The following is a 14,994-nucleotide window of genomic DNA, read 5'->3' as shown; positions in this document are numbered from 1 at the left end:
TTTAGCCGTTCCAGTGTTGCCTCATTTGGCCACGGTGGCGCTGATGATCAACCGAGGGTGGCGCTCTCTGGATCCCTGCCCAGAGCTTATTTACGGAGCTAAATGAGATACCATTTCGTGACGGGAAAAACTTTGAAATTATGTTTTCGAATTTGAACTCGCAAAGGATTGTGCTGCAGTCTATGTTTATTGCTGTTTTCAAAAGAAATAGGCTGAGAAGTACTTTCTTTTTGTCCCAAAGTTTTTGTTATTGACAGCCATCTCGCTTTTTGCCATCCAGACCATACTGTACTTTATTCACCCTTTAGTTGAGGTTGCAGCCAATGCTACAAGTGCGAAAGACCGAGATCGCGACCTAGAAATTTTTTTCCGCAGAACAAGCGCTTATGCTAGGAAAGCATGTCTCAAAGCCAGGAGCGCAGTTATCAAAGTATAGCAAAGAGTGATCAAAGTATAGCACCCGTGCCTTTGTTTCACCTGAGATTAGCTGAAATTTGGGTGGCTGTGCAAATGTATGTTTGCATTAGCTTCAGTATTTCGCAATGGTGAAGGTGTTTCAAGTGGCAGTCAAAACTAAAGTTGAAGTTGAATCTCTCATCTCTGAAAGGATGCAATGCTGACTGGCACTCTTTATTTTTTTGCAGTCATTCACCATGCCCCACGACATTGCCTGTTCCAAAGACGTTGAAGAGGTGTATGTCGGGGAGATCAGCCCAAACAAGCTCTGGAGGTTTGTCAGAGGTGAGCATCATTTGATTCCCATGGATCCGAGGCCATGCGCATCTGTTGGCTTCGCTGTTATCTCTTGTCTCTTCGCTCTTATCTCTCTCGGGCAAACAATCACGATTTCTTTTTTTTTTTAATAAGCAGTATTGAAACATTGTTTATTTTCTGTCACGTGCGATGGTACCAAGGGAAAAATCTGGTTTTATGCAGCGTGACAAGCTCTCAGTACCCCTACAAGGCAAATAACGCAAAATTAAAAAAAGAAAGAAAAGTGAAAAAAAACAACTTCAATTGTACAGGGAATATGAATTGTGTACTATGTTAAGTATGGCAGTTTTGTTTAGTGAACTGACATCAATTTCTAGAGATGCAATGTGATCTAGAAGTTTAGGCAGTATTCAAAGCCATCCTGCTTTCTGCAGGAAGTAATAATAATAATAATAATTTTATTAACATCAAAAATACATATAGAAATCTGCTGGCCCACAAAACCAAAAATGCTTGTATAGGAGACCCTCCTCTAACCACAGAGACCTGCTCCTGTGGGGACAGGAAGGGAGAAAAGTGTGAGAGGGAATGTAGAGAAGGAAACTGGGCAACCAGTTTTCTGCCCGGCAGAAAACAATTCTGTAAGTCGGCCTTAAGGGGTGAAATAAACCAGATGAAACGAAGAATGAAATCAAATGGTCTGAGGCCCCTTTCCTTAAATCTAGGCCCCCTGCCCTCTCGTTGCTGACCTTGTCCCTCCCCGCAGAGGTGCACCGTTCCACCAAAAAGGTCCTGGAGGCGCCCCCCAGGCAGAGTAATGCCACGGCCCCGCCTGCCGTGGCTCCTCCCGTCCCGGAAGATAACTTTGGGGTCTCAATGGTGATCATGGCCCTGCTGGCCATCCCCATCCTCTCCTTCCTGGTCATCACCATCGTGGTGCGACTCAAGAGGCAGGGTGAGTGCTGGCACGGCACCCCGAGCGCGAGATGCGCCTGGCCGTCGGGGTTCACCGCAGAGAGCCCCCTTGCGGTCAGACCCACGCCCCCCCCCCCAAACTTTGCGTCGAGCTTTGTGTGAAGGCCAATTCACTCACCTGCGTAGTAAATCTGTTTGAAGTGTGCAAAGGGATAGTAAACATGTTCACAATATCCGAAAACGAAGATTTCCTTTAGGGGTGCGCGAATGCTTGAATTCGAATCAAATAGCAGGTTCCCGAATAATTTGATTTGCGAATCGAATTTCTAGTATTTGGTCGCTCGAATATTCAGCGAGAGATGCGCGGTCGGCGCGGAGCTGACAAAAAAGCCATTTTTTTTCTCCCAATGTTAGCGCCGTGATGTTAAACAGAACATGCGAGAAACACCTCTTGGTCCTACCATTCCACAGAAAATCTAACACACAGGTTAGAAAAGAGAAAAGTAACGTACGCCACGAAATTTGTAGCACGCAAATTTACTCATCATCGTGCCCCTTGAATCAAAACTGAAACATGCCGTTTGCGCCGCTTCCAGGGATGAATTGTTGGGAGGCCGGAATCCCGCACCATGCCTAATTCTTTTCCCGAGTAAAGCTCCTCGTTTCAAATAAGGCGCCGATGTACAACACTGTTGCCGCACTCACAGAAATTGGAGACTGCACGATCACAGAAAGAAAACTACGTTAACCACGTCGATGAAACCAGCCGAATTGTCGTCGTTGTTCTTTTGGAACCGCAAGACACAAATTCTGATTCGGAATAAAACGGAACGGAAAAATAGTGTGCCTAGATTTGAGAGGGTTTCCAACCTTGGAAACCCTCTCAAGGGGGCAGGGCAAGGTGTTGCAATATTGTAACATAGTGACCTGTATAATGAAGGATTTTCACAGTCTTGGAGACTTCATTATAGAAGCGTTTGACTGTACTCGTGGTCGGCGCTCAAGACACACAAGGGCCCGTCTGCCCATAACTTCGACTGCATAGGCACCGAAAGTTTTCTGCAAGTATAGAGCTGGGTATTACCCTACGAATATTTTTACGCAGCGAGAAACTTGGAGAGCTAAGAATCGTTTAGGGTGTGGGGTGCAAGAGCTGGTGGCAGATACGAGTGGGGGATTTTTCTTAATAGATTTCATTAATAGGGTTGTGCAAATATTCGAATTTTTGAATAGTAGTTTTAATAAAATGCTATTCGATATCCATACTTTTCGAAGTGTTGATTGCTGCGGGTTAGCCTTGTTGAGCGTGCTTCTCATCAAGCATTTGTACGTTTCGGGGAAGCAACACCCGCAAAGCTCGCTAACCCGCCACGATTATGCAAGACTATATGTTAGGGAGCTATGTCTTGACAACCCACATTTATCATTCGTGTACTTTTTTTTTTTTTTCTTTTTTTTTTTCAGATTTGAAATTGAAAAAAGAGTATCTGCACATCTAGCAGATTTATAAATCCCCTCGGTTAGGATACCTGCAACAAATTTGTTATTTACATGCCACAGTTCATAAATATAGTTATATTAAATTTAACAAAGCTTAGAAGTGGACAGGTGAAAGATTGGGAACAACCTTCACGAGTTCAGCTGAATTTACGCTTAAAGGGGTACTCCGGCGTTTTCTTCATAGTCCCCGATTTGCCCAAAAGCTTTCTAAACACACCAACAAACATAGCTGAAATAGTAACCCAAATATTTGGCCAAAATAACTTTTTCTCGTGAAGTTATAGAATTCACAATTTCGGTCCTCATAGTGTTTTTCAAAGTGAAAAGCTCTACTGGCAACATTGAAAAGGTGACGTCATGGGTAGGCAGGGGTTCACTTTTTGGGCTGTAGACTTTGTTTCCAACTGATTATGAACAGTTTCACGGTGTCAAATGAATGCTTCGGAAGGTCGCTCCAGCTCCCGCGCAGCTGCTCAAAACAAATGCTCGGCATCATTCATTTTTAGACAGTTCGCTCGAACTGCAAGCCTGCCATTCCGTGACGTCACGGCAATGAAAAGCGCGGGTATATTCGAATCTTGGTTTTGCCGTCATTTTCATCTGCCGATTTCACAATAACTATATTTTTAATTTCGCGATACTAAATAGCATACCGGAAAGAGTAAAAGATGGCGATTTCGAAAATATAGTTAAGTATGGTTGCTTGGTAGTGAAAGACCTGGAGAAACTATTTGATGTTCATTTAGAAATTATTTGGCCAAAAACACTACTCTCTTCAAAATTGCTTCGAACTCAAAATCTAATATATGCACATGTGTATGCATTTATAGTGTATCATAATACATTAGAACAAAAATTTCAGCGTGCAGACGCGATAGAGCGAGTGATAATACTGATGCTCGTAGTGGGCTCACCAGTGACCTTCATGATGCGTTTTCTTTGTCTGGGTCACGACTTGATGAGTGTTAATCTCCACCAACGTGCATGGTCTGTCGCAGACTGTGCGGCTGTTATAGTCTGTGTGCACTCGTGTTAATTTTGTGCCTTGTGCTTTGTTTCTTCAACATTAGCTACTTTTGATTTTCATTCATTTCCGTGCGAGTGTTCTTATTGTCTGTTTCATGAAAATCTCGTATAACTCTTCATGGGCCAGTTGCGGCATTGTAATATGTGTACTCCGACTTAATAAGGTTATTCATTGCTGGGGTGGCTTGAGAAAAAAGAAGTTAGAGGGACAGTAGGTCACCACTATTGAAGCGTGCAGGCATACGTTTGGAATATGAACTATTCGTGGCCAAATCACAGCTCTAGGTGATGTCACTTGACAGCTCCATGCGTTAGGTTGAACAGTGAGGACTCCAGTTGGACTAAGATATTTGGTATAGCTATTCATGTTCAGTGCAGCAGACCTGCGCGTATGATTAATGCATCAGCCACAAACAAAGAATTTGCCAGCGTTAATGCATTGACGAGTATTAACGTCAACTATCGCAGAACAATGAGCAAGTCTGAGAGCAAACAATACGCACAGCTGTTTCTGCCAACCTCACTTACAGCCCAAGGTTTGCAGTCTTGTACAGGAAAACCTTGTTAATTTGGATAATCTTAAGGGGAGACACTTCCTGAGCATGTCTACTTTTGAATTGCTCACTCAATCGGCGTGAAATTCGCAGGGGGTGTTTGTACCCTGTGCTCTGCGAACCAATTTTATGAGGTTCTATACCCCCTCCAGACGAAGTAAAGCATAGCTTTGCATGGAATCTGCTCAATGAATCTATCGTTGAGAAATGGCATTAATCACCACATATTTTTCTGGTGGCATGCATACTGGAGTATTTTTTGCCGGTTACTACGAAAAGAAATTTAAAAAAATAGGCATTGTTCAGGTAAAAAAAAAAAAAAATTATGAAATATATATATGGCCGGTTTCATTTGAATTCAGGCAACAAGGCGCAGTCGTATTTTTCATTTTGCCTCAAATTTTTATATTTTGTGGCGCATGTTCCAAGGAGAATAATCCTTTTTATTTTAATGTCCTGACATGTTTAGTTTCTGAGAAAAAAAATCTCAAAGAAGCGGGAAAGAACGACGAGGTTTTGACAATTGTCGTGTGTAGCGTTTTTGAATGACTCTCAATCTCAAAGTATTCAAAAGAGAGCATCTATATTTTTTTGTTGTGATATATATGCAAGCAGGTAAAACAACATTATAACTACTGTGTATTATTCGTCGCTCCAATCTTTGTAAAAATCCCCAAACATGCCTTTGTAAACAACTGTGACCTAAATTGCGAATTTGTTATTGAGTCGACTATGTTTAGTATCGCTTTTAAAACAATACCACATGTAGAACCTTTCATTGCCTTCCAAATTAAGCAAAGTTTGTGTTTTTATCATGTACGAGTACTGAGAAATAAATTATGAAACGGAGAAGATTTTCACTTTTCGTTCAAAATCAGCACGCTGTATAAAAAAAATATATTTTTAATTTTTTATTTTTCTTGCGTCGCCATTCTCTTCTCACCCTTCTTTTACCCAGAATTCCCAACTTCCAGAGAACATTTGTGCGACCCGGATACTTAGGAAATGTCCTTGTACCAATAAAAAGAAGAATTTAGATATTACTAACATACATGATCCCGGTGCAAGAACCAGCCTCGCGGACAATTCAATTTTTTTTTTATTTACAGAAAAAAAAAAGTGCAGCGTTGAAGCTCCGGAGTTTAAGAGTTCTTCCTCAAGAGCAAGAACAGAAGGACGCGAGAATGTACAGCAGGGCTGTCAATAAAGAAAATACATAGATGCTGAGCATGAATAACATTAAAAATTCAGACTATTTCCCGAGATAAGTGGTCCCACGTCGTTGGGAATAAAAACAGACTCGGGTAACAAATTCCAACTTTGTTCTTTCTGCAGCACGAAATAAAGCTGTAGACCAAGATTTTCTTACCGCAAAGCTTGTTTTTATCTCGTTCGAGGACAATTTTGATTAAGGTGTTTCGGTTTTCCCCAATTTTGATAAAACCGGGTCCGGGGTAACTTTAGGGTTTCTGTGGTATTTACCGTAAACACGGAACCCTGGTCGTAGCTGAAGTCGCTTTGGGACACTAAACCCGACATCTCCTTGGTCCTCTCCCTGCAGACAAGCTGAAAAATGCTGGGGCCAAGGGCTGGGCCGGGTCTGGCAGCGGCGGGAAGTTCGACCTGGGCCAGCTGCTACAGCCGCACCGGGGCTTCGACCGTCTGGCACTGGACGAGAGCGGCTCGGAGGCCGGAGGCCCCACCAGCGACTCGGACGTGGAGGAGTTCAATGCCGCCACCCGCAAGGCCTGAAACCGCGGGGCACCGCCTCCTTGGGCTCCGCCCACCTTTCTCGGGCGGTTCGCCCGCGGCGCAAAGTGGGCCTTGTTGCGAGCGACGACGTTCGGTCGTGCAAACTGGAGTGCGTCTGCTTGGTGACCGCCGAACTGTTCTGATAAAATGAGAACGCCAAAGCGCATCGAAGGTAGGAAGCTCACGCTGGAGGCGGGATGACTGAAGCTCCTCCCCGCCGTTCCCAACTTGTAATGACTATAGCGTCGCTCTCGCGACTGCGCAAGGTGGGTGTGGCCGTGGCAGTCCGCAAAGCAGGCGGCCGGCGGATGCAGAGTTTAGATGGAATGTGTGCGCCGTCGCGCTCGGGAAGCGTTTCCGAAGTGGGGGCGAATCGATTGCACCCCAGCGGTGCAGCGGGTCGAACTGGACGGAAGAAACGGGCGGAGACAGCTGTCTTGGGATGGTGAGCGTCGTTTCGCCAGACGGCCACGTACTGGTGTTTGTTGATCGCCTTCCGACAGGCTCATCTGGTTGCGTAAAGTGATCTTCGACGAGGTCTACAAAGGCAGACTATTCGGGCTGTAGGGCATGGAACTCTCCAAGACAGCAGAGTCATTTAGACAACGGCGGGTCACCCTCTTGTCTGCTCGCCGTGGGCGGGCGATTCTACAATGGGGCAGCGTCGTCGGGTCTCTCAAGAATCCCCGGCACACCGCGGTGCACTTGTCGCTCGGCCTGCAACGCTGCTGGCACCTAGAAACTCGAGGTGGCATCACTTTTGCATTTTTTGGCGGTCAGCCATTTGAACTTTGTTTCGCGTTCGAACTGGCACTCGCGTCGTCGACACGTCGACATTTCCAGCCGGCACTTGCGTCGGATTGTTCGGACGTTGGAGACAGGGTAACTTTTAATTAAGCAGCTGCGAAGTATTTAGATATTCTCGGAATTTGTGCCCGCAGAGGTCGCACGGCGAATGCTATTCTTCGCTCTTCGAACGACATGGCTGCAGCAGCGGAATTTGGGTGGAAGCGCCCTGCCGTTACAGTGCTGTGTCTTGAGTCGCGTTTGGCCGCGTCGACGTTTCTCGTGCAGGAAACTCGATCGATCGACGCAAAAAGGTGCGCCTTAATTTACGACGGAATCTGCGGGCCCACTTCTTTCACTGGCCACATTTTTCTCAAGTTCTGAAATCCAGCTTTAAAGTTCGGGAACTATTTTACGGGGTTGCCTTTTGCCCAGATACAGTTTTGTCAAAATCGATTGCTGCTGTGTAGATTTCTGGGGATTTCTCTTTGGGCGTTCGTTCACTCGCCGCACCGTTTGGTCGACCTCGGCGATCTGCGAACGTTTTGTTCGTCCGTCTGGCGCCCCCCTTACAATGCCAGCTATGGCCCCTACTTTTGTCACAAACATTGTGCAATGTTTCCCTTCTCAGGAAGAAAGTCCCTTCCCCATGTGCCCCGTAATCCCGAGCTGGTCAGCACTTAAGGCAACACAAAGCGTGTGTGTTTAACTTTTTCTTGTTTAGTTGCAGCACCCCTCTCGTTGGGCTTTACTAGAGCCACTGCATATGGCAACTTTAGCTGCCAGAATAGCGCTGCTCTTTCCCTCGCATCGCCTCTCGCCGCGATTGGTCAGGTGCATTACCGTAGCATCGAGCCGAGCAGGTTGGTTTGTGCAGGAACTGATGAAGTCAAGCTTTCGCTTCTGGAGTAGCGAAAAGTCGAAATTGTCAGCGCGCATTCCCACATGCATTAAACATACGGCGAATGACACATTAAAAGCCACACTTTTATGCGACTTTTAGCAACTTATATCGCATTTCAACGAACGGGTGAACCCAAACCTCCCGACCCAAAATGAAAATCACTATCGGTGCTTCAGACGTTGTGCACCCAGACCTCTTTGTGTCATGTCGCTACTCTGGCAAGCTAACGCAGTGGCTCTGGACTCTACCGGGGGTTAGGTTTTTCTTTCATGGAAGCGGGTCACACCTTTGGTTTTATGCTAGGGCCGAGAGCATACAGCGCAGCTTTTGGTGCCCGAATTGTGGCCACATTTAAACGGTGCACTTACCCATTTGTTTTTGGGATGGCCTTCCCACCCGATTATCTGAGGCAGCTGGAACCCCACAACCAGCGTAGTTTTCTCCACTGATCTCTATTGTTGTAGGCTGGACCGCAAATGGAAGCTCGTCTTGCTAGGGTCGAGCGGCACCACTGGCAGCCTTCGCTTGACACTAGCTACTGCGTGGGACTCTATGGGAAAAATGAGAAAAAGTGCCCTTTCCCCCATTTTTAAGCTGTTGTCGGCACTTGAAGTTTTTGGCTGCTTTTCGGAAAGCCTGTCAGATAAATAGAACTGACAGCCCTCGCAGTTCCTACAAATAAACGTTTTGTGGTTGAGAGTAACTCCGCTGGGCGAAAAATGTAGTGCAGCTCAAAGAGACGAGAGTTATCGTGGAGTCGATGGCAGTTTTGACGAGTTGGGTTTAGCACACGACGAGCTTGAAGGCTTTGCTACGTGGAATTTGCTCACTCCGGAAAGCCGCTGTCAAGATGGTACCTTTACGACATTCACTAACTTCTGGGCTTCCCCGAGGATGGTGTTATTGACTGCAAGTACTTTCGTTTACTCCACTACGAGAGCAAGCTTGCCAGCTCAGCCGTCGGTGCTCCAGCACGTTTTAATATTCAATGGGCGTTCGAACGCTTGACAAATACCGATATATTTATCGCAGCACATCATAAAATACTCACCTTTGAGCAGTGCATACGAGCTTCAATATTCCTGCTTTTGTGCGTTTCTCCCATAGACTTGCGAGTATTGAATGGTGTTGAGCAATGGTCGCCAGTGGTGCCGCCGACGGGCTTCCTTCGCCGCAGTCGTTACACAATTCCACAATGGGACTAAACCACTCGTTCTTTGGGCTTTATTGCAGCCGTACCAAAGTGTGTACTACCACACTGCATCACCACAAACAGCACTAGGGCTGGAAGGTTGTGGGGTCGTGACAATCTACGAGATGCTTTACCACTCATTTTGCGCACAGTCCTAAGTAAGGAAATTGGAGGGTCCATTGTTTGCAGTATTTACCGTACACCAGTCTGCTCGCACCATCAACGGTGTTTGATTTTGTTTCCTTGTCGAGCCTATATAAAACGCTCTGGTACAAGCAAGCAATGCTTCTACTGTTTGTGCTTGTCATACAAGCACACAATGCTTGTACCACGTTGTGTGCTGCCTCTTGGAGGGAACACCTTTGTGTTGCTTTCCTACAATGATACATCTTCGGATAAAACAAGGAGGGCCCTTCACTCGCACTACGGTGTGCAGACTTTGCTTCAGTAAGGCCACATACCACCAAGTTAGGCCACACTTTCGTGTGAGAAAGGACAGTCGCCCTAAATATGTACTATTCTGAAACTAACGTTCCATTGTGGGAATTTCCGAGTTTGTGATTCAAGAGTGGTGTGCCTTGCTTGACAATACCCAAGGCTAGGGATGCTTTTCCTCCCACAATCCGTTCTCAGTGAAGCTAGTTTTTTTACCATCAGCTCGAGAAGATGTGACAGTACAACTGTTACATTGTCTTTTTTATAGTATATTCTGTCGATATTGCAGGCTGATAGGAACATTCCTTTGTTTTTGTCTCGAAAGTAATGAATGCAAGAAGGCTGCAAGATGAAGCGTGACCTGTTTAGCACGTCTTTTTTTTTTTAAAAGTGTTTTTAACTTGTACATACTTCTGTGGAACCGTTTCCCCGACTGCGTATGCGTGCAATATTTGGAATCCAGGTATCAAGATTTTGTTTGTTGTGGTCGAGGTTTGTCCTGTTTCAACTGCTCTTGGGTGTCTGCGAGAAAGAATTGTGTTGTCTGCACTATATTGACACCTGCACGTCACAAAGATCAGTAATTGTCTTCGAACGTGACGCTAGGGAGGTTTCGTTTTCGGAGCTAGACACACGTCACTCGGGTCAAAAGTTGGAAGGGATTTTCGGAAGTTCTCAAGACTTCATTGAATCTGTACGGTGGTCATGCAGTTAAATTGAAAAGGTTGCAGCGAACCCTTGCCGACAGTTTTTCATTTTTGTTCCTGGCTTTCATTCTCAACTTGTTGCCACTGTCAGGGTTACCTTCAGCCAAATTCAAGCTGCAACGAGCAGTCTTATCTGCACAGCAGGCAAAAACACCGAACTCTCCACACTCTTCAATGTGAGAGATGTTGTAATAGTGCTGTTTTTGGGACATTTTTGTTTATATTTGTTTGGCATTGTAAATACTGCTGTACCTCTACTTACTACACTGCTCCCACCCCCTTCCCCCCTACCCCGGTATTCTAACTTGAAAGCTTCCCTCCGAGTATACTTTATTCAGATTTGCACGTAATCTGTGCTAACATCCTTCCAACATCATTTCCAAGGCTACGGGCTGAAAGCAGTACCATACTACCGATGTTCTGCCGTGCAATGAACGGCAAAATAAGAAACCAGTTAAAAAAAATGTTTTTTTTTTCTTTTTGATCTGAAGTTTTTACACAGTTTGAGAATGACCCCAGCATCTTGCTCAGGCAATGGAACCACTTATTAGGCACTCAGGCAATGTTGCTTTACCTCTAGTATGGGGTCTGTCAAATTTGTTTTGGTACTATACGGTGACATTACTGATCGAATTAAAACTGTTCATATACGCAATGTCATCGAGGAACAACCGGAAAACATCTTTGCAAGGAAGTACCGGACGAAGGGCACACAACAATGTTTTGTGAATCGCAATGTAATAAATCTGAATTTCTTCTTTTCGCAGCTCTTGCAACACCTTACTCATAACTGAAACAATTGGCACAGGACACGAGAAACTGCTTCTGCAACGAGTTTGTATTTTTGGCAGGCCTTGGTGAAGACAGCGCCTTCAAATATGCACACGGATGTTATAATCTCGACTCTGGTACGGTTTTGGCTTCAGATTTCTTAATTTTGATGAAGAAATTGGAGAAACAAATGGCAAGTGGATGCAAACCATAGGTCGGTCAGGTTTGTTATTGCCAGGTTTGCCACTGAAACCACCGAGGTAGAATCTAATTCCTTCTGTTCGGCCCCTTCTGCTTTCGTCACTTTTTAAACCACTGCGAGACAATTTTTCTTGGGACACTGTCATAATGGCGGTATGCTTTCAGGAAGTTTACCGTAATATCCAGAGTCGTTGTCCACCCCCCTGCCGCCTGAAGTTCATTAAAAAAAAAAGGTGGGGTGGGCCATGTCTCGCTGGGTAAGCACAAGCAGTTATGGAAAAGCTGGAATGCCCATTTTTCTGTACATATCTAGCACAGCTGCACAAGAAAGATAAACTCAAGATTCGAATTTAGTTTCATTGTTTTGTGCAAGAAATGCTCATGAAAGAGTGCTTTACTGATGCAGTCTGTTACTTGCATATGTGCAATGAACGCCGCCGATCGGCATGCAGCGCAAACCTTTGTTCCGTAAATGCACATTTCTAACACCACAATGAGTTCTTCGTTACTAAAAAAAAAAAAAGAAGTCTGCAAGAAAATGGAGAAATTAATTAGGCGCAACGGGGCAAGCGAGCGAAAGAAGTGAGGAGAGCGATGCTGGGAAGGCGGGAAAGCCGGCGATCGCGTTGGCAAATACTTTGGCATCGAGCCAAGTAGGGTGCCTTGTCAATCGCAAGGAGTAGGCTCTTGTGAAGCTTTCTTATTTGGTGCATAAAAGTGTGCATCTGTACGCGGCGCGCTATCAGCACGGGTTGAGGCAGCACTGCTATGTAGCGCGGACAGTACGACGAACACGGAACACGAAATGGGACGCTCTACAAACGTCTGTGTCCGGAGTTGCAGCAAATATTTATTTACCCGTTGGCTTTGTCTCAAACACTGTACAACCTTACCAACTGTAGTTGCTACGTTCTGAAAGGAGCGGGTTCGCGGTGAACTTATTTCAGTAGAGACGGACTTTGACCTTACACTCCACGGTTACATTCCAGGATATGGGGCGATCGCTGACCTTGCCAATTGTGAACGCACTACGGCTCCTCTTTTTGAAATACCAAAAATCGGAGTCAGGTGTGATGTCACTTCCTGGATTTGTATCCTCCCTCGGAAAACTTGGTGGCACTCGAGCAGAGGATGATCAGTGAGTCGGGGAACCGGACAAAGAAACCGTTTTTTTCCCAGTCCGTCAGCGCTTCGAGTCGCGGTGGCAACGGCGCTTTACTTCGTAGCGTGGAGCCGAGGTCTGAGAGAAAGTCGACTCACAGGAGACCGCAAAATTTGACGTCGCTGCACTGGCGCGGATCGCGCGGGAACTTCAAATTCGGCACTTGGAAATTGTTTTACTTCACAAATACTGAATTTCCAAGTTTCGAATTTTGAGGGTAATGTCCAGGCATCGTTTTCAATCGTTTCAAATAATATATAAAAAAAAAAAAAATTTGATGTGTCATTGCCCCTTTGATTTCTCAGATACCGTATTTACTCGCATAATGAACGCACCCCCCACAATGGGCATCAATATTTTGACTTTTTTCTTTTTTTCCGCTCCCGTAATCAACGCACCTCCAATTTTCAGATCCACAAGTCTCGAATTGCGTCCAATTTAGCAAGCGACCAGACCAGTTTTCTTTTGCCGCCAAGTGGTCGGGCCAAGTCAAGCCAGGTTGCTCTCGTAATAGCCACAAGTGCGTAGTTGCGGTAGTTACGGAAGTGATCAACGTGAAATCGAGCGTCGCGCACACCTGAAGCTTGGGTCAAGGAATTGCCGAGCCCTGGACATTCTTCGCCTATTGGATGCATTGATGTGAACAAACAAGCCGTCGTCTGTGGTCTGCTTTGGGACAGTGAAATCGTGAAAGTGGTTAGCCCTAATTTCACATACCCCGGGTAAATGCGTTTATTTAATCCGCAGCAGAACGGCACAGCCAGGTGCACGCTGTGCTTAGGCTGAGAGTGTCTGGCAGCCTCTCCGTGAACTTTATCCGTGCCAGCGGGCTTCGGCGGTTGGACTTCGTACGAGTTCTTGTCTCGGTGAACGAAACTTGATCCATGCGAGCGGGCTTCGGTGGTTAGACTTGGTATGAGTTCTAACACGCGTAGTCGCAGATTATACCTGAAGGGCGATTTTCCTTCGGCAAAAGGCACCCCGAAAGCGCCCCAAAAAGGTTTGCAATTTATAAAGCATGGTTATTGTGGCGCGCCCCCGACCAGCCGTGGGTGCACCTCCATCACTGGAGACATGCCACAGTCCTTGCCATGTTATATATTGGCACCTGATGTGACATTTGCACAAGTGCGTAAGTGCAAAAATGTTACCCCGTGTAATGACCCCCCCCCCCCCCTCCCTCAAACATGTGTCAATTTTTCGGGAAAAAAAGTGTGTTCATTATGCGAGTAAATACGGTAGTTATTGTTTTCGTGCATTTAGAGCAGTGCCGCCACATCAATAATGGCATAAGGCTTAAATTATTTTGCTCTGCTGTTTCATGAAAAAAGAAAATATACGATAGTATAAATATTGACAAATGACGAAAAAAAATAAAGTTGGTCTAAATATGTGCACTGTGGACCTCGTGGCAGCGCTGGCGCCACTGACTCGGCCGTCCTGCTGGTGATCACAGAGATCCATACCTGGTGAGTACCTAGGGAACAGCTGACAGTGCTGATGTTGATACGAGATAATAGGCGAAGCAGAGACACTTGGACCTTTCGACTCGTCAGGTTCTTGGAAAATCTAGAGGGCTCCCGAATTGGAAATGGTGAGACCAGCTGATTCCCTATTTGGAACGGCTAAGACCAGTTGACCCCCAACTTGTCCTATTCGCGACTCCAGCGACCCATAGGGGACACCACTATCCAGCAAATATGGCGGTCTGACACAGGTCGTGCCCTGCCATGTGCCAGCTCAACACGCAATGCTGGGACATCAGCAAACACTCATTGGACTCGAAATGGTTTGCTCCCCATTTTACCTTCCAAGTTTCGAAACAGCGGCGCTGTGTTGGCGGAAGCGAGCTTCCAGAGGCTTGACTTTCTTTGAGAAAGCTATGAAAGAACTGCCTGCTGTCTTTCCACGGTGCTGATGAACGCTGATAAACGCGGAATGTCTGGTTGATGCGGTTGCGTGCAGGGCAACCTGAGGACAAGCCGACACTACGTTACGGCAGTCACCGGGACAACTCTTCTATCACGCAAACCACTGACAGCATGTAATTGCAGAAGCTACAAGAAATGAGCTGAAATCGCGAAAGGACCTGTTCCGGCCGGGTCCATATCACAAGAGCGAATGACATTTTAGCGAACGGCGACATTTGAGCGAATGGTCGTTTTAGCGAATAACGGCGGCGCGCGTTAACCCATCCGTCGCGCTGCGCTTTACGCCGCTTCGCGGCGACAGTCTGCGGCAACTCATTACAAAAATATGAACTCACTTGGCCCACCCGAAAACGCCGCTTCGCGGCGTCCGACTATTCGCTAAAGTGTCATTCGATGAAACGTGGGCGTTCGCTAAAACGTCATTCGATCAAGTGAGTGCCTCCC

General features: G+C 46.0%; 1 protein-coding gene across 1 annotated transcript in view; it reads left to right on the top strand.

Annotated features, from left to right (window-relative positions):
- The window catches only part of LOC8029183 (peptidyl-glycine alpha-amidating monooxygenase), a 68,595-nt gene extending 57,344 nt beyond the window's left edge, over nt 1-11,251 (top strand). Inside the window, 4 exon segments of the mRNA XM_029966233.4 lie at nt 645-741; nt 1,481-1,669; nt 6,271-6,443; nt 6,445-11,251. Of these exon segments, the coding sequence (XP_029822093.3) occupies nt 645-741; nt 1,481-1,669; nt 6,271-6,443; nt 6,445-6,612 (627 nt within the window). The 3' untranslated portion in view covers nt 6,613-11,251.
- The last annotated feature ends 3,743 nt before the right edge of the window (nt 11,252-14,994 follow it).

The sequence above is a fragment of the Ixodes scapularis genome, unplaced genomic scaffold, assembly GCF_016920785.2.
Source record: "Ixodes scapularis isolate PalLabHiFi unplaced genomic scaffold, ASM1692078v2 PGA_scaffold11__112_contigs__length_91849675, whole genome shotgun sequence".
Lineage (NCBI taxonomy): Eukaryota > Metazoa > Arthropoda > Arachnida > Ixodida > Ixodidae > Ixodes > Ixodes scapularis.
Note: the sequence above shows the minus strand (reverse complement) of the source record. Positions and strands in the feature narration are given on the sequence as shown.